The following is an 18,727-nucleotide window of genomic DNA, read 5'->3' as shown; positions in this document are numbered from 1 at the left end:
AGAACCTGTGTGTCCACATATAGGGTGCAAACGTTGAATGTGGGTTTGGATTGAGAAGTGCCCTCCCTGCGGTCGTCACGTGTGCTGTACCTCTGTTTTGGTTCCATCCCTGTGCTCAGGAGTCGGCGTCCAACATCAGCTCCAGCAGTCACACACGCATCGCTGCCTCCAGTCTGCGTGCTTTCTCAGACGGAGCCACAATTAGATGCCAAAGTAAACCCAAGTGCAACCGCAGCCTGATTGGTGGTTGAAGTGTTTGTTCAGAAATTGTAAAGAGGCTTGAACATATGGCTGATGCACGGCCAGCTTCCTGTGGATGTGTCCTGGCTAATGGGGTAAAAAGAACAGCTTCATGCTGTTCGATGTTACCAATCAGAAAAGCACAGTGTTGTAATTATTGTAAATGATTTCAGTCATGCCTGTTGTTTTTAAATTGACATGTCCATTTATACAAGAGACACTGATTAAATCGTCATTCCCGAACTGCTATTAAAGGAACAATTCACCCGAAAATCAGAAGCACAGATTATGTCCTCTTTTTTGGAAATTATTGGTCGGAAAAATCAGAGAAATACATTTTTTTAATAAGAGTTTATGGAATCATGATGAAAAACTGCAGGGGATCTGTTTAAACCAAGGTGAGGTGAAGATATAGAGCTCATATCCTCGAAATGATAAAGACACATTCATTGAAATTGGAAAAAAACAAAAAACAAAAAGATGTATTCATTATTGAAGTTTAAAAAGTGATTTCCTTGTGTGTGTGCGTGTGTGTGACCAGGATGTATGAGGAGTTTACACATCCACCCCTGGTAAACAGAGCAGTACCGTCCTGCCTGCCAAAGATCTTCAACAGCCGTAATGATGCTCTTGTCACAACTGTCTCATTAACTCACTACATTTACAACATTACATACTGTTTACACTCACAACAACTAGTTATTTTACACCTTCTTTTACCAAATTGAAATTAGTTTGTATTTCTATTATGTACTATATGTGAATATAGGAAATATGTATATATGCATAAAATTAAAAATGTATGATTTATTATAGGTTTCTTTTCCCTTGGAGGACAAATCATTTAACTGTCATGATATCATTGTCTTGTATTGATGATAGCTGCTTTTAATACTCTAAATAGCATCACTCTAAAATCAGCTCTTATGAGGATTTGTGGTATCCAGTCTTTCATACACGTATGTTTTTTAATACAAACCTTCAATTTGAAACAGTTCTACACGGCACAAAAATGTACTTCTCTTTTCCATAAATAAACAAAGAAATTTGCAACGATTCTACGAAAAAAAGGTCATGAGCAACCTATAACAGTTCAGCTTGTCGACATTGTTGCCCACCTGCACACAACACAACACTAATTCAGGTAGTTTCCTGACACCAGCAGCCCGCACAGCCACAAGGCTCAATCAGAAATCATCTCCAAAACCTAACACAGCATCGCGCTTGAGGCGTGAGCTCCATACGCTTCATTGTCTGTTTCCTTATGTCTTTCTTCCTAGCTTCTAATCTGCTGCCTCTCCACATCATAGATCACATTCCCTCGCCGTCTCTGAGGTCTGCACGGCATGACCTGTCGTAAATATCTGCAAAAGAGGCAGGAAAAGGGTCACAACAAAGTCAACAATGACATCATGGGCTCATGCTAGCGTCTACAATCTAATGAGAAGGTGGTGAGACTTGACAGAATTCTCTATAGTAGATGAGCACTCCAGTTTGAGACTGTACATCATTCCAGAGCTAAAGGAATGGTGTGTTGACTCCTGTAGAGCTGGGCTGGTGCAGAAAAAGGAGAAAAAGGTGGTCAGAGCGAAACGGGTGCCTGTTGTACCGAAGTCGGACGCTAGGTGGCAAACGTGAGCAAAAGAACGAGGCTGGGAGGTCAAAAGGTCTCAAGGCATTAAAAAAAATTAAAAATCATCAGCATCACACATCCATGTTTTTTTGTCCCAGGAAGGTCTCTCCTTTGTCTCCAATTCAGGCTTTCTTGGAATTAAATCAGCTTGGTTTACTTTTGGTGCAAATTTGCTCACCGACCCAGCGCTACATTAGAAAGATTATACAGCCTCAGTCTGAGAGTTTGAGAAGTCATTCAACCACAGGTTGCATTTTAAATTTGAGCTTCTGAGCATATCACAATTATAAAAACAGAAAAATGCTGGCAAAGAGCAAGGATATGAACACTTCTCTAAATGTGCTGTGATGAACATTTTTAAGCTTAGTTGATGTATATCTCATGCAGCAAAAGATCTGTTTTCACTTGAGCAGGTGGGATTGAGACAAAAACGAAGACGTGAACATCTTTGTTAGGTCAAGATGCCATATTTGCAGGGGCACAACCCCCCCCTCCCATTATCCCCTTTGGGGAAACTACAACAGGCAGCAGCGCAGCCTCAATTATCGCTGACATTGCAAGCTTGGCCAGACGGCACCAGCAGCCAAGGACGGGCTCCCTACCTGCGACACTATGGCTGCGTGGTGCTGTTGTCACGGTAGCAGGACGATGATGGCGGCTGATGAAAGGAGGGATTTTTGGGAGAAGTTGTAAAGGGTTGGTTCCCACAAAAATTCATCTTCAATGTGAGGGAGGATCAGAGACTTTTGCTTACCGAGTAAGTTGGATTGAGAGTTGGAATTAAGGGCGTTTTAACAGTGGTGAGCTTGGGAGGGGGCTCGGGGACATTCTATTCTGTATGGTTCATACTTGTAAGAGAAACATGGAAGCTGGTGGAGTGTTAGGTTCTCTGGCTGTTGGGGGGCAGTAAATGTTCAGGATGACAGGAAAGGGAAAATAAAAAGAGTCAGATCGTAAACTTTGAGGAAACTGGCAGACTGGGAGAGTCGTGGATGAAGTCTGCAGCTCAAAGTCACGTTCCATCCATGCGTGAGTGACTGAGAACGCAAGTGTTTGTTTCCCATGGACTTTCACAGACGGAGGAAGAGGAGGGCAGGCCTTCGGGATCAGCAAGAAGCTTTCGAGGGTTTGAAGGGGAGAGGCGGATGGAGGAGGAAACGGGACAGAGCGAGGGATGGACGGAAGGGCGGGAGCTAGGACAGCGCGTCAATACCTGCAGGAGTCAGAACTAGCGCTTGCAGGAGGTCAGAGAGAGACACAATCCCTCTCACCACATCTTCGCTGTCAACCAGCACCAAACGATGCACCTACGGGAAAAAGCCAACAGGGTTCAGCTCCATCACGCGTCCACCGAACCGACCGTGCACATAGCGGCGCGTGCGCTACCTCAGCTTTTGCGATACGGTCGATGATGGTCTCCAGCGTTTCGTGGTGGTAACATTTGAGGACTCCTTCCACGCAGCAAGCTCTGGAAGCAATGGCCTCCCGCATCGTCATGTTCAGGTTATTGTAGGTTTTCTGCGCCGCCAGGTTCTGCATCACGTCAGAAGAACAATAAGGTTCTGTCATCGGGAGGACGGTGGAATCTAAAATTACATCCAACATCATCCCTCACATTGATGGCCAGTGGCAGCGTCGGCTGAAAATGAATGACGTCTACAAAGTGAAGGGAAACTACCGTACTTGCATCGCCCCCTGGTGGCTAACTTATGTCACGTACAGTTTGTGGGTGCGACACTTGTAGATCTGAACATTTTAGACACGTTTTTACGGTAAATGTGTAAAATAAACTTACAATGACATCAAACCGGGAGTACAGCGCCACCACTTTCCCTGTGGAGACAAAAATGCAGAGAACAAACACTGCTGGATTATAATTATTCAAATTAATTAAAGTGATTATGCTGAACAATAATCAAAGCTGGTGTTTCTTTATGAATGGGCCATTCGTCTTCTTAGCAAAGAAATGTTCTTGCTTAATGTACCTTCCTCGTTGACGACTGGCAAAGCAGATACTCTTCTCTCTACGAAGATCATCAGAGCATCATGGACAGATGCTGATTCCTGGACGGTTGCAATCTGCCTGAAGGTTCCGATGGCCACTTCGCCGATCTGCTTCTGAAGGAACCTGGGTTTAGGAATCATAGAGCCCTGGAAGGGAGGTGAAGGGGGAAAGAGCTGGTATCAGAAAGCACGGGCTTCTCTCAGGCCTGGACAGCATTCACCGTCTTACAAAGATGTGGAGGAACTTGAGGATTCGTTTATGAGTGAGGATGTGGAGGACGTCCCCAGAGATGGGGTCGATGATCGGCAGCCGATGGATCTTATTCTTCAACAAGGAGTAGATGGCATCAAACAAACTGAGAAGACAAGACTCGTGATTGAAGTTCGAGCTCTGGCTCAGAAAACATTTAATGATAATGGCCAAGACTTTTTTAGAGCATGTTAGTCAACGGCTATGATGCAGCACCGTTTCTAACCAGCAGAGGGAGACAGAGGTTTGCTTAAATTGAATGCAAAGGTCTCATATTCCCAAGCAACTTGTTATATTACAACATATTGTTGTAACATCTCATATATTAGACTATATGAATGTAATTTTACTTAATATCCCCTAATCAAACGTATGAAACTAGATCTGCTTTGAGTCATACATAGTTTTCCAAAGGCCAGTTTCACCTGCAATCAGGAGTGATGCTGATCAGTCTATTAGTGGAGTATTCCAGATAAATTTCTGTCAAAAATGAAACAGCAATTTAAGTCCATAAATATAAGACAAATATATACAACTTGCAGTTGTTTTTGGCATGTTGTAAAAACCTCTCCATGTCTCTATTTTGTGTTCCTCCAGCTCGTAGATCTGAACCTGCAAAATAAACAAACAGATCAGAAATAATGATCCTCAAATTCAAACTTTGTTCCTCATTTCAACAGGTTTAGTCTTAAAACATAACTTTGGCAGCCCAGTGGTGCACGTGACTGGTCCACAGAACCATGATGAAAGGGACGGCATCTTACCAGAGGAGATTTGTAGTACCGATGAAGAATGTTGATGAAGTCCGTGATGGTGAGCATACCTGTTTACACAAGCACCTAAAACCATCAGGTTGTCACTTTAAACAACACGAAACAGCCCATCTGTACAGAGACACTAAGATTTATAGGGTTTATAGGGGTCAGCACTTGTACAATTTTAAGTAGCTTCAGAAAAATGAACACCTCCAGAGACGGGAAGCTCTGCGCATTCAGAGAGGTGAGTGTGTAACGTAGCACAGATGTCTTTGTAGCTGACCCGCTTTGCTCTGAATGTCCGCACCTAATCTCTGCCTGTACCATCTGAAACCACCCATTCACCGGGAGGAAACCTGAACCCACAGACCTGGGCTCCAAAACTGTCATTAGCAACCCCGATGTAGGTCACGCGCCTATTAGATGTGGACATGTGCGTCCGAGACCATTTAAAATTAGACTCAGATTGAATTTATGCTGGGTTCGGCGATTCTGTCAACATAAACAGTCGTAAAAAAAAATGGATTTGTTCAGCAGTTTAAATAAAGTGAATGCGGTGCTATTTATGAGCTTCTAACCCCGTGTTAAAATGCACTCTGCTGCAGATATATTTTTGAGCACAGGAGGGTGGAAACGTGCCTGAAAGACACAGCGGACACATGCGATCTGCTTAACCCCATCTGAAGGCCAAAAATTCATCAGCTCACCCACGAAACACTTCAGCTTGTTGTCCCACAATGGTGCTGCCCTCACGCCATTCGCCACCAGAGCGAAGAAAGCTTTTTTAACCTAACCAGAACACAGAGAGAGTGTAACCGAAAATGGGTCAAATCAGGATCTGTTCCTGGGCAAACTGGACTCTTTCCTACTTGTAGCGTCGTGTCAAAAATAACCAGTTTGGAGCTGGTGGGAATGGCATCGTAGCAGGTGTGACTCTTCATGAAGTTCATGTAGATGAAGATGTCGGGGTCTGGCTCGAGAGGCGGGGGCGCGTATGTACACACACCTACAATCACAAACACAACTGTTGGCGACTGATAATGAGACATAAAAACCATCGGACACATTCTGAGGTTGTTCACATGCTGCCCGACCCCTCCTGCAAATCCTCAGAGGTGACCGGGGGGGGGCAGGAAGACACTTTAATGAGCCCTCCACCAACTGCTTGTGTGAAAACATCCATTTTCCTTTCTTAATTTAACATAAACTTTAATTTTATAAGGCTACAAATTCAGCCCAGGTTCTCTCAGCAACCATGTCAGCATAAATACCCCATTTAACTGTTACCGTAGCAACTATATAACATTCATTTCTGCAAGTACAACTTGCACTTGCAAAAGAACTGGCGGAGATGAAAGCATGTTGTGTTAAATCATGAGCACAGTTCAGGTTTATTTTAATCCACTGAAGCATCAGTAGAGATGAATTCAGGAAGCCTGATTCTACGTCACCCTGGAAACTTGCAGAGGTGATTATGGGTTGGAAGCTCAAAAACACCTTTTGAAATCTGAATCAAAATGGGGCTGCTGTTTGCTGAGGTCCCAAAACTTTTACAGGGAGTGAAGACCCCCCCCACCCCCGTGGACCCTGCTGCACCTTCTGGGCACTGAATATAAAGGGCTAATGGTCATTCCTTCCTTCCTTCTTTCCTTCCTTCCTTGCCATCTTGCAGGGAGGATCAGGTAGTTACCGTGACAACCTGGTTAACAGCCACCATTTAGGACCAGACTCCTTCTGAGCTGAACGCTGAGAGCAAACGATAACATCATTGCTTTTACCTCCGCTCTCCATCGAGAGAACGTCATCTTCCTCATCCTCGTCCATCTCAAACAACGGAACCTAGGAAAGGAAGAACATTCCCAGTGTTGAGACAAAGCCCCCTGACAGTAAACACAAGACATGTGAAAATATGCGACCTATGAGCTGCCAACATCCATCAAACCCTCCCAGTAACCCGAGGAAGAGAATATCTGGCTGATATTCCATCAACATGCTCCTCTGATCACAGCTGATCCTGGACAGAGGTGGGACGGTCTTTCACTTTAAGATGACTGATGGGGTGGAGCGTGCACAGTTCACCATGTAACCTGAGGAGTTCCTGGACTCTCCTGTCCTCAGCAGATCCACTCTGTGTGGACTACATTGTCCCCAGAAGACAGAAACATGCTTCTGATTTTGAAGGGCTGCGCGGTTCAGCTGCTGGAGAAGCAGCTGTAAAACTCGTCTACAAAGCGCCTCTAGTGCGGTTGTCGTGGCAACAGTCCAAGAACCTGCTGGTGGGTATCAACTTTTGGAGAAGACACATTTCCACATTTATAGCCTGGCTGCTGCATCTCCACTCAAAAAAACAGTTGGCAGCAGGAAAAATGGGGAGGAAAACAACAAAACATCAACAGATTGTGGATTAGCAATGAAAACAGGCCTGTGGGGATCCAGGAAACTCTTGGGGATGAAGAAATGAGGACACTGCCCATCATCACTCATGAACAAATACATTTTTGAATGCTCAAAAGCAGGTTTTTAGATAACATATTGAACACAATATTTTGGAATAAGCAAACTTGATCTGACAGAAAAGGAAATTTCATGCAGTTACCCTGATAAGAGCAGTTTTGGTGCCATTTAGAGAAAAATAAAACAGTGTCATGACTTATGTGTTCACGCCACATTTTACAAAAAAAAAGTGTACCAGTAATTACATTTTTAACTTTATACATATTCAAAAATAAAAAAAACACAATGTTTTCTCACTCCAAGATTCTCTTGTTTCCCTTTTACTTGTGTAAAAAAAATACTGGTTTTGATTGTGATGATGCTGAACATGAGTTAGGACTTCAGAACAAGAAGTATCTAATAATAAAGCTATTCGGAGGTTTAATTCACGTTATATACACAGATCAACATAACTACAGGCTGTGAATGTGCCTCATAAAGTACGAGGAGTTGGAGGAGAATGTAAATGTGGCCTCCTGCTTCTTTCTTAGCAGCTTCTCAATTAGTCGAGTCCCAACACAAACGGAGGGAGAACGTTTGGTTACCAACACAAACAGATAAAGAGCAAAAGCGGACAGATTTCGGGGGGGTGGAGGTGGCGGGTCAGCGCTGTCTTACCTCCACAACAGGCTCCATGGCTGGGGAGGAGGCGCGGGAGGGCTGCCTCTGTCGCACCAGCGCGGAGAGACCCCGGAGTAGAACCCTCGTCCTGCTGTCCAGCACAGACATCTGGCCACCTCTGCGGGTTGGGTCAGATAAAGAAGGGATGAAAGAAGGCAGCCATGGTGAAGACGGGTGGAGGAGAAGGGAGAGGTGGATCCGCTGGGTACAAAAGCTGAGGCAGGCGAGGGCAACGGTTGGCTTCTCCCAGCAGGCTCTGACTGTCCGGCAGAGACTGGGGTCTAAATCTGGACCAAGAGGCCTGTGGCATTCTCACACACACACACACACACACACACGCACACACACACACACACATACACACACACACACACAAGGAGGGGCCACAGAGGGGCCTTCACCATATGTTGTCCTAAGTATTTTTGTGTTTTTTATCATTCGGAGTCAAGTGGAATCCAAATATGCAGCATAATAGATGAGTCTCGAACCCAAAACAATCAACCCTCGCGACGTTTCTGATAGTCCAACACTACCAGAGTTGGTTTCAGCAGTTTTTCCACCACACAGCAGCTGGTTCCAGTGGACTCGGGAATACCGAATACAGATGAGGTTTTGAGCAGCTGACACTTGTTTTTTAAAGTTAAAAGAATTGTTAATGCTGTATATCAGTACTGTAAATTAGAATAATCTGTATTTAGAATTCACAACAGTGTGATTAACATAATCTTGGATAATTCCAAAAAATTTCAACCTGTAAATGAAAAGTTTAAAAAAAGACACGCTGTGACATTGATACCACAAATAACTTTTATTTTTTTAGACTTTTATCCTGAGCAACTTATACAGCCCTTTAAACATAACAGATTTACACTTTGCAGGTAAATATATCAAATCTCTCTCAAATTATGTTAGTTCACATCAGCTCTGAATCACAGCCTGGAGTTAAAGTGAATTCTTTAATAGGAAGAGGTAAAATGTCAAATGTTTCTGCCTCAGAGCCCCTAATGTGACTCAGCAGTGATAACTGCAAAACATGCAAACCCATTCAGCATGAAGAGAAAGTGTTCAAAACTGGAATTCTGGAGGAATTCAGTGTCCTAAAACCCTGTGAAAACTCTAAATTCGGGGGGAAAAACCTCACACAGGAACAACATGCCCACTCCTCACAGGATGATGTCATGGCACCACTCCAAACAATACTGGATATGACTGCATCAAATCCTCCTTTTACTTGTTCTCTGGCCAGCAGGAGGTGAGCCGAAGAAAGAATTCAATCGATTGATCTGACAAGTACATCCCATCTCTTCAGATGTTCCACTTGAAACGGCGCCGACAGCGTTGTTGGACATTTTAACAGACTGAACAGCTGTTTAGATTTTAGTTCTTAAAGCACACGTCCACTCTGCTCCCAGAGCAATTCACAGCAAACATTACAATTATTATTATTTTGGATTAAATGCAAAATGAGAGCTCTTGGTTTCTGCTCCAGAAGTGTCTGATTAAGGTGAATGATTTACATCATCCGCAGGCTTTGATACAGGCACCCTGAAAACATCACTGCAATGACTACTAACGAACCGACAACGTCCCCTTTGATTCTATGAAACACCAAAGGCTTCCTGAAAACGTGCACGCCCGGTGCACTTTGACACATCACAGCCCACGTGCATCAGTAAAACTGCAAATCCGAGCTTATTGTGTAAACAGCACCCAGAAAGTCCCCTCATAAAACCCTGAGGATACAGAAGGATCCTTGCAGCTGGTTCTGGTTGCACAGCAAATTCTGAATGCAAGAACCTTCGTTTATGACTGCGCGGCTCAGTTTAGAGGGTAAACATAATGATCTGGCGTGAGCGACATGGCTAAACTCTAGTCTTGGACATTTGGCAGGTCTTGACGTACTGTCCCGTTTTCATCCCCTCGTCATTAAAGTGTGCGATCAAGACAGTTTGGTTTTAAACAAATCACCCCGGGACCGACAGAAGTACCGCTTGAAACATGTTGGAAACGAAGAAGAAAACCTCGACACCTAACGTAAGCCGCCATCATTTGCCACCTCAGACCCAGGCTCACCTGGCGTTAGAATGTGCTTGATACAGATTTGTGCTGGACACAGACATCAAAGGGTTGATGCTTGGAGCCCGCTGGGATTCGCTCTCCACTGTTTAAAACACCACAAATAAGACTTCAGTTCAAACTTAATTCAACCAATCCATTGCAGTGGATGATTAATGATTTGGCTGATTAATTAGCATGATTAATGATGCTACTTTCAAAGTTCCATGTGTGGATGAAGCCTCTCTGCATGTTAAAACGGTACATCAGATATATGCAGATAATACTGAGAGGCGATGAGGAGCAGTGTGATATCACAGTCTGGTTGGCTTCTGTTGTCAGTGGCAACATCAGCGAGAGCGGGTCGCGGCTCTTCAGCAGCAGGAATGTTTTTTGGTCAACCAACATAAAGACATTTGTGCTTTTGTATGACTTGCATGTTAAGTGCCACTATGAAGGCCACAGCTGCAGCACAGCTGGGACACAGCTAAGAGAATCAGAGCGCAACATTCCGGAGGACTAAAGTCGAAGGCAGAGCAGATCTCTCCTCTAATATGGAACCAAATACTGAATTTGACACAGACTATTAGTTTCTCTTCAGGCGGCATGAACCAACAACCCAACATTTGCTTCCCTTTCAGTCTGAACTTATTAAATAAAATGTAATAAACCAAGAACCGCTGCCCCCCCCACCCACATTTGCAAACATCCAATCAGTACAGAGTCTTTGCTAGTGCACTCCTCACGTTAGCTCATGACAATCCCTTTAACACTTTAAGGCGAGAATTCTAACTGATGAATTCACTCAGGAAAATGAAGAGAAGGCTCTTTGAGAAGAGGCTGGAGTCTAACCCTGAGCTTCACGTCTCTTCTGAGTGCTGAACATTTGTGCAAGCTGACTTTCAGAGACTCTGGGAGAGACTGGGCAGAGGACTTGCGGAGGCACTGCTGGTGACGCTGGAACCGGGACTGGGAGAGGTGGACTGGCTGGAGAGAGACGCCACCTCCTGGTCTGAGCAGTCATCCGTGGCAGGATTGGAGGGCCGTTCGTGGCTGACCGTCACCCTGCAGAAGAAAGGGGATCTGACCGTTTACTCAGCCCCTTAATTATGGCACAGGAATTAGAAATAACTGACATCAAACCTGGGACTGAACTATAGGCACATAAATACTTTCATGCATTAGTAATAGTTCCAACCTTAGGTGTAACTGAGTAAATCTAGAACTTGAGACGCAGGGTTCAGTTAAAGATGCACAACAAACATTGACATTTTCATTTTTATGGCTTTTAAATCCGACAGTGTTTCATTTCATCACGTGTTTCTGTGATGACATAAATCACCGTGCTCTCTGCATCTCTGCACATTCCTGACACCTGACTACTGTAATTTCAGAGGGAGGGTGGGTGCTGATAACTGATAAGGTCATGTCTGCTTCAGACCTGGAGATGTAGCTGCACTTGGACCACTGCAGACAGACAAATAAACAAGTGCTGTATTAAAATCTTTGACAATAAACAAACGTATTCTAATCAGACTTTAGGGAACAGCGGGGTCATCACCATGTGGGCAGGGTCACTGGTTCCCAGATGAACCCCCTTCTCACAGAGCGTTGACAGCAGCTCGATACCTGCAGGAAACAAACCAGGAGTACCTCAGATGGATGATGTCACCGAGGTAATGAAATTAGTTTCTACCACTTCCTGCATGCAAATGATGATGATGATGATGATGATGAGTACAGATATTCAGTCAATTTTCTGGATTCGATTTAAAAAACAAAAACCTTTCAAGCGGTTGGTCCAGTGTTTCTGCTCCCATTGGTCCAACAGGATGTTGAGGTACCTCGGACCCTCAAAGAAGCGAAGGTAGCGAGATGACGAAGGCGACGGGAAAATCCGCTCAAACTGCCCACGACAAATGAGCTCATTTTCACTCTCTGCCAGAACACGAACGTCGTCTGGAGTCAACACGTCCAAAACTGTTTGGAGGAAGTCCTAACAGAGACAGAAGGATGGGTGCTGCTTTTATTCAGAGATTTCTAATAACAGCTGTTTGACATGCTTTGCTAATCTGATCTATTCATCTTAAACATGCAAAAACGAAAGAAAATTGCAAATATCTACTGTATGAGCGCAGACAGTACTGCGTCTCCTCATTATTCACCTCTGATAATGCTCATTTACCTGCTCGGCAAAGCGCTGCGTCAGGTAGAAGGCCCGTTTCACCTTCTCGTCGGCCGACAGCTCTGGTTTGGTCTTCTCCCTACACACAGACGCTAATTCAACTCCAACGAAGTCTGTACAGATTTAACTGTGAGCAGAACGGACCCAGCGCTTGGCCTCCATCCCCACCTGTGAGTGCTGCTGGAGGCGCTGCTGCAGGACGCCATCACATCTTCTCTTCGGGGCAGACGGAAGCCAGCCAGGTTCAGGAGGTCTTTGACCATCTGACCTTTGATGGAAACATCCAGGGCTGTGTTGGAGTGGAGGCTGCGGAGATACAGACGTCTGAAGCCCCGTCTGCGTTTATGAGGAAAGATGTGTGGGTGTGTGTGTGTCTCACCTTGGTGATATGTTGACCTCCAGAATCCAGGGTTTTAGATTCTCATCCAGCATGATGTCAAAGCCGAACAGCTCGTGGCAGCTGTACGGAGACTCGACATTTATCTTCATCAGACTGAGCACATACGGTTCTGACCTGAAGAAGAAACAGGAGGTTTAAAGATCATAGCCAACATCTAAAGAACGCTCAGCGAACGCTTCTACTGGAAACTCACGCAATGATAGTTTTAACCACAATGTCTTTGATCTTCTCCCAGATCAGAGTGGTGTTAACTCCCCTTGAACCAAGATACTCCCACAAGGCTTTCAAGGCCCTGAAAGAGCAGAATACACAAAGACTTCTTATTTTATGGAGGTTGGCAAGGTGTCAGAGAAGCTGAATGGGAGGAACAATTTTAGAATTTCACCAAATGAACCCACAAAATATAACGACTGCTTATCCACATGAGACCGGAGCTGCCACATGTTTACAATTAAGGAAACTTTATGAGCTAAAGGCCAAAATAATTAGTGCAGCTCCAGCATCCTGGCTGTTACCATTTGTGTCCCTGGCAGGCTTTATCATCACTGTTGGTCTGGTACTCGGAGTTCTTCTTGTTGACACTGTAGTTGGTCAAGTGCATGAATTTGTTACTCAGGGTCTTCATGGAAGACGAATACCTGGGGAGACAAAATCAAAATCATCAGAAATCGGATGATTACGGTTTAACGAGTGCATTTGATTGTCCGCTGCATAAACTGCAGACTTTCACCTAGAATCTATACAATAAACAACAATATTTATCACTGTGGGGGTGAGAGAAAACTGACTTGCAACTAGCAAATCGAACCAGGCCGTCAGAGAAGATGTAGATTCTGAGCGGGTCATATGAAGTCACATATACGTAAATCCGCAGGTCAAACTTGTTGCCACTGATGAGGTAGGGTTTGTGAAGGTACCTGCAAGTCAGAATTGTATAACTGTTATGACTTAATGAGATTCAATGTTGGATAGTAGAAATGACCTCTGGGCCACTGACTTTTGAACCAGTAGTGGCCTTTTGCGAGGCATCTGACTCCATTTGTGGATGACCTGGATTCCTATTCCTCTGGCTGAGGCGGGCTGTTGGAGGGGGAGAGAAATTACAGAGGAAAACCGAGAAAAAATGTCTATCATCTAGACATTGTTTGTGTCGCAATCAGCTGGCTGGTTTTGGCTCATACATTCATTTTTCTTTAGCTCGCGTATGATTTTTATTAAAATATTCGAGCATAAAATGTAAGATGAATATTTTTAAGCTCTGTGTAGTGTAGCATACAGGTTTGATGATCCATTTCTGCCTGGAGCCGCAGTCCTCCCAGGCCTTACGGAGCAGCTTGATGTCCTGAGGAAGAACAAAAGTCCGGGGAAAAAAGCCAAACTCTTGTTTGCCAAAGCGACTTTGCATCTTGGACAGATTTCTCCACAGTCGGTCCTTCCTGCCGATCTGGAAGGTTCCTGGGAAGTGGTTCAACTAGGGCAAGAATGATGTGATGTTCAGTCATTTGATATATTCACCTGGAGTAAAGGAGAGGCAGAAATGCAGCATCTATTCATTCATATATTCTGTACCTTCTGGTGCTCTCCGAGTGCTTTGAATCCAGGAGACTTCATGTGATGTCCCCAACAGCCAAGCCAGTCATGGCTCTCTACACACACCACAGAAGATTCTGGTCAGCTTTTGTCTAGAAATCAGAACCAGATCTCCACAGACAGCAACCGGGCGAACGTCATGACTCACTCTTGGTGACTCTAAAGTGTGACCTGGCGATGGTGTGTTTAACCACATTTGGGGTGACGGTGGTCATCTTCCATTTTAACAGCCGTCTCTGCTCTACGGGCAGCAGTTCCACTACAAACACACATCATATATTGGAATTTATTCAGCCAAACAAAGAAGAACATGTGATGCTAGGATTTAAGGCTGTAACACAGCTTGTACCGTTTACGTGAAATTGTAAATATTCAGCAAGTTTTAAGGTCCCAGAGATCATATTTAACATTTCATCTTAAATATAGTCCAGATAATTCAGGGTAATTTAAAGTTAAAGAAAGCAGTTCAACACTTCAATGAGCAGGAATAAAAAAAGGAGTGAACTTTACAAATGAGGGACTTCACACAGTAAACTTGGCCGATGTGTTTGGCAGTAGAGTTTATACCTTTCTCATCTGCTGTGCTGAAGTAAAGTGTGGGAGGCATGAGGGGGAATAAACTGGGAACCAGTGCAGGTCTCTCCTCTCTGTCGCCTTCCGTCCCCAATGGCATCGGCTCTTCGATACTGAGAGTGAAGACAAAGACACATTTAGGAGCAGCAAACATAGAAATCTATACGTCCTTATACATCTCAAGCTTATATCCTAAAACATTTACACTGAGCTGCATATGACAAGTGTCCTCACCTTATAAAAACAGCTTGTAAATGAAATGACCACCTTCTAACTGAAAGAAGCTGAAAGGTTCTCACTCACATGACAGTCATATGGCTGTAAAACTGGTAGCCGGGTGGAGGAAGAGGGGATGCTTCTCTTTCCAATCTCGTATCTTAGATAAAATAGCTCCACTACCAACAGGTAACACTAATTTTAAAATGATCTGCCTTCAGTTTTTCAGGAAAGGATGTTACCGAGTGAGGACAAACGCAAATCAGCCTGTTGTGGGTGAGAAAAGGTGACAATAAATGTCCCTATCCAGGCTGTTTTAGTAAAGAATTGACTCCGAGTCTTTGGTCGGGTGTTCTGTTGTTTCGGGCCATCACAGCTGAGAACAATATTAAGCAGAACAATGCAGCAGACCTTTCCACCATGGTCTGCTGCATTCAGCCTCTTTTCAACAATGCACGGAGATGGAACGACAAAGATGGAGCCCACAGGATGTTAAAAACCATTTATGAGCAAATCGGAGCAGAACCGCAGACCCAGTCAGAGCAATCCACGGAAATGTCTTTCAAGTCAAACAAAGATTAGACATAAAAAAATGCTCGGTCATGAATCCCAGAATCTCACCCAGACTGTAGGATGACAGACACTGAGGAAGGGGATGAGCAGTCTGAATCATCTAAAGAGAACAGAGGGTCAGATTACACAGGCTGCATTTACACTTTAACGTCACTGTGTCTTTAGCAGCTCACCGTCATTACTGCAATCATTTTCTACCTCATCGTGCAGGACTTCCTCGGCACCATCCACGTGCATAACACACTCCTGCCTGGAAACAATCAATCTGAGTACAAACGTACAAGCGGGAACGAGAAGGATGGGAAAACGCCGTTGCTTACCCAGACACCCGATTCTGCCCGTCCAGATGGTCTGATGGGGGAACTGGGGATGAAGGTAAAATGGGGGCAGATTCTGCCTCCCTGGTAAGGTGAAATGTGGAGATCTGATTGGTCACACAGCCCACCAGGGCTCCTGCGGGACAGGAGGGCATGTCTACCCGAAGGTAGCAGGAAAAGCCTTTTAGTCACGATGATAAAAACCACTGAAGACAAAAGCCTTCCTATTTCTGGCCACCATTTCTAATATGTCTTCTTTTACAGCTACAGCGTGGAATCACTCTACCTGCTCTGATAACCAGCGACGTAGAAGGCTCCTCCTGGCTGAGACCAACCACACAGGACACCGGCCCCTCAGGAATGGGACTCGCTGCTGGGGGACTGTTGTGAATGCCAGCGGAATAGGGGTTTACTTGTGTGCACTCTGTGTGTATGCTGTGGTCTACTGTCTGGACATTCTTGTTTGGGTCAGCTCTGACTACTGGGGGTGGAAGCCCGATTAAAAGGAACGGATCTTTCAAGGTGGTTCCATTAGAGCAGCCGTTTTCTGTAACGCTGCATTTTGTGGCCTGTTTAACTGAGCTGCTCTTTCTCATGGATGCGGCGTCGTCTCTTCTTGTGCTTCTCTTATCTAATTTTGTGCTGTCAAAATGTAGGTCCTCTTTTCTCACTGTTCCCCCCTGGTGTTCTGAAACAGTAAGGCACACTGGAGGGACTGATGGCAAACAGGAGCTTCCTGCTTTAAACTGGGAAAACAGGAGAAAAATGTCAAAAGTTAGTGTGTACAAAATTCCAGACGGAACGCATAATATAGGGAATGTGAGGCCACGTTAGACTTGACAGCTTTGTAGTCTTAACATGGTATTAAACCCACCTGGCAATCCTTTTGAATGAATAGAGCACTGTCCATTGTGACCATATTAGTTTCACTTGGTCCTGTTGCCAGTATCGGCTTTGGAATTTGAATCCCGTTTAATTGTTGTGGCATGTTCGAAGAGATGTGTGGCACAGTGGTGATCTGACACTCTGCTGTCTTTTTGTCCCCTTTCTCCCAAACGGAAAACACAGGCGGGGCCACTGTCGTCAGCCTTGACAGGGGAACTGTTGAGGCAGCATTACAGGCAGGAGCTTTGGCTTGCTCTTTACTCCTGGCTAACTCAATGGAAGCTGGATTATAAGGCACTTTAGGAGTTGTAGTCATGGTGGTGGTGGTTTTATCTACATTGGAACAGTGCCGAGGATTTCCCCCATTCCATGGGGAGGACTGATTGGTGGGCATTTCTCAGGCCAGTGATGATGGAGAGAGCCTAAGCTACAGGCAAAGTTCTTTGGAAAGGAATAACAGGCAGGGACGGAACAATCAGCTGTGAAAATGCCAAATCCAAAGGGGAGGATTCTCTTCCCAGACAGACCGCGACCCTCTTCGGTTGCCGTTCCTTTAAGATGTCAGCTCCAAATGAATGCAGTCCCGCTGACCACTGACTGCTGATAAAACATTCCTGATGGGTCTTGACTGACAGCAAACATAACTGCCACCGCAGGTGCAACAGTAGCAGGTGCTGAATGTGTTCGGGTCAGTTCCGACGCAGGATGAGAAGCTCTGGGGGAGGGCAGGCAGGCACAGACGGCTCAAGTCCTGAGGGAAAGTACCTGATTGGCAGCTGGTAGTAAACCAAACCCTTTCACCACAGACTCTGCAAACAGGAGGAAAATCCACTCTGAAAGAAACCAGTCCGATACAAATGCACAGGAAATCTGAAAGGGTTGCCTCTGAGAATGAAGCTGCACCAAAGCAAATCTAGCAAAACTTTCCCAGCCATACTTTAAACTGAGTTAATTGCTTACATTCCCAGATGTAGATTGATAGTTGACCTCTGGATTTTTGCAACCGGAAGTCAGTACCCTGTAAATAACTGTTGCTTAGTTTTATTGTGTCTCTTTAGTTGTTGTCCACGACCTTTCCCTTTGACATTTTTCTTTCCGTGCAGCCATTTCCATGGCAACAGTTTGCCCAAAGCTAAAGCTATTTTTTGTAAGGAAGAGGCCAATGGGATCTCTTCATTAATTGCATTAAAACTCATTTAATTCCGTTGCACATGAATCAAGCGCAGCTACCCTGAACCGTCAGCTGTCACACACTTTGAACATTTTCAATTATTATTATTTCAATTATTATTGTATTTCGAATGAATGATGTTTTGCTACTTTCCGTTGTCCTGAAACCCCACAAAACTACCTTATAAATCAAGATATTGATATGTTTCACGTGTTTGTACGTGTGCCCACGTTGCTTATCGCTTAGCTCAATGTTAGCCATGACAAGTCATCTTTAGCTGTGAAATAACATTATAACAACTCAAAGCTACACTACCGTGAATATGTGCCTATTCTTAAAAATGCATACAATACGCTTCGCTGTGACAACTATCATATTGTAAAGCTCCGCTGACTTTTTAGTGAGTTTAGCTGCTAGCTTTCTGTTTACATTCTCACCAGCCGGCGTGTTAGCATAGCAACAAAAAGCACCGCAACATCTGCAGAGCATCCACACATTAGAAGATTCACTAACGCCACAAAGGGCTTTGATTGAGTCTACAAATCCAAGTACCTTCTTCGGCGCCCGTGTTTCGTCCCCTACTTAACAGTAGTTCCATTGGTCTGGCGGGGAGCTACTTTAGATACACCATCCGTGACATCGTCCATTGGTTTTGGGACATGGAGGTGGCGTTCAAGTAAACCTTTCTTAACGGGTGAGGCATCCTCAACGAAGATCGTCTCTGCATGACGTCTTTAGGACCGGAGCGCCATCTAGTGGTCGCAAA

At 44.6% G+C, this 18,727-nt stretch overlaps 2 protein-coding genes across 7 annotated transcripts; both read right to left on the bottom strand.

The window, feature by feature from the left end:
• Positions 1–563: 563 nt before the first annotated feature.
• Positions 564–8,327, bottom strand: prkag3b (protein kinase, AMP-activated, gamma 3b non-catalytic subunit). 3 transcript variants are annotated; one of them, XR_008952868.1, is made up of 14 exons: positions 7,994–8,327; positions 6,661–6,721; positions 5,752–5,888; positions 5,590–5,671; positions 4,892–4,950; positions 4,694–4,739; positions 4,553–4,607; positions 4,107–4,233; positions 3,859–4,024; positions 3,669–3,706; positions 3,260–3,406; positions 2,628–3,180; positions 2,476–2,531; positions 564–1,604 (listed from the first exon to the last, which is right to left on the bottom strand). XR_008952868.1 is itself a non-coding variant. In XM_057048366.1 (13 exons), the coding sequence occupies exons 1-13, from the start codon at positions 8,102–8,104 to the stop codon at positions 1,552–1,554; spliced, it is 1,176 nt and encodes a 391-aa protein (XP_056904346.1). In that variant the 5' UTR covers positions 8,105–8,327; the 3' UTR covers positions 564–1,551. The 3 variants fall into 3 exon arrangements, 2 of the variants coding, with proteins under 2 accessions (XP_056904346.1, XP_056904359.1); XM_057048366.1 differs by lacking the exon at positions 2,476–2,531 and having other exon boundaries at positions 3,087–3,180; XM_057048379.1 differs by lacking the exons at positions 2,476–2,531; positions 7,994–8,327 and adding an exon at positions 6,799–7,081 and having other exon boundaries at positions 3,087–3,180.
• A 462-nt stretch (positions 8,328–8,789) lies between these two features.
• On the bottom strand, positions 8,790–18,691 carry ttll4 (tubulin tyrosine ligase-like family, member 4). Of its 4 annotated transcripts, none has more exons than XM_057040415.1 (21): positions 18,514–18,691; positions 16,780–17,623; positions 16,192–16,651; positions 15,909–16,062; positions 15,762–15,838; positions 15,637–15,688; positions 14,794–14,912; positions 14,375–14,485; positions 14,206–14,282; positions 13,913–14,107; positions 13,634–13,716; positions 13,425–13,553; positions 13,152–13,274; positions 12,830–12,928; positions 12,616–12,750; positions 12,405–12,542; positions 12,237–12,315; positions 11,837–12,047; positions 11,613–11,680; positions 11,394–11,518; positions 8,790–11,116 (listed from the first exon to the last, which is right to left on the bottom strand). In XM_057040415.1, the coding sequence occupies exons 2-21, from the start codon at positions 17,182–17,184 to the stop codon at positions 10,954–10,956; spliced, it is 3,003 nt and encodes a 1,000-aa protein (XP_056896395.1). In that variant the 5' UTR covers positions 17,185–17,623; positions 18,514–18,691; the 3' UTR covers positions 8,790–10,953. The 4 variants fall into 4 exon arrangements, with proteins under 4 accessions (XP_056896395.1, XP_056896386.1, XP_056896405.1 ...); XM_057040406.1 differs by having other exon boundaries at positions 16,780–17,599; positions 18,514–18,673; XM_057040425.1 differs by having other exon boundaries at positions 11,493–11,518; positions 16,780–17,599; positions 18,514–18,673.
• Between the last annotated feature and the right edge of the window lie 36 nt (positions 18,692–18,727).

This window comes from Takifugu flavidus, chromosome 1, assembly GCF_003711565.1.
Source record: "Takifugu flavidus isolate HTHZ2018 chromosome 1, ASM371156v2, whole genome shotgun sequence".
NCBI classification, from domain to species: Eukaryota; Metazoa; Chordata; class Actinopteri; order Tetraodontiformes; family Tetraodontidae; genus Takifugu; species Takifugu flavidus.
Note: the sequence above shows the minus strand (reverse complement) of the source record. Positions and strands in the feature narration are given on the sequence as shown.

Bases quoted from the DNA above. Each gene is read 5' to 3' on its own strand.
- ttll4 (XM_057040415.1), bottom strand. From the start codon at position 17,184: ATGCCCACCAATCAGTCCTCCCCATGGAATGGGGGAAATCCTCGGCAC. The intron at 13,554-13,633 runs GTCAGTGGCCCA...TCTGACTTGCAG, and splicing joins AGGCCACTACTGGTTCAAAA to GTACCTTCACAAACCCTACC. The intron at 12,929-13,151 runs GTAACAGCCAGG...CTGCTCTTTCAG, and splicing joins GCCTGCCAGGGACACAAATG to GGCCTTGAAAGCCTTGTGGG.
- prkag3b (XM_057048366.1), bottom strand. From the start codon at position 8,104: ATGTCTGTGCTGGACAGCAGGACGAGGGTTCTACTCCGGGGTCTCTCC. The intron at 3,407-3,668 runs GTAAGTTTATTT...GACGTGATGCAG, and splicing joins ACTCCCGGTTTGATGTCATT to AACCTGGCGGCGCAGAAAAC. The intron at 1,605-3,086 runs GTATTGACGCGC...CCTCTTTTGCAG, and splicing joins GCTAGTTCTGACTCCTGCAG to ATATTTACGACAGGTCATGC.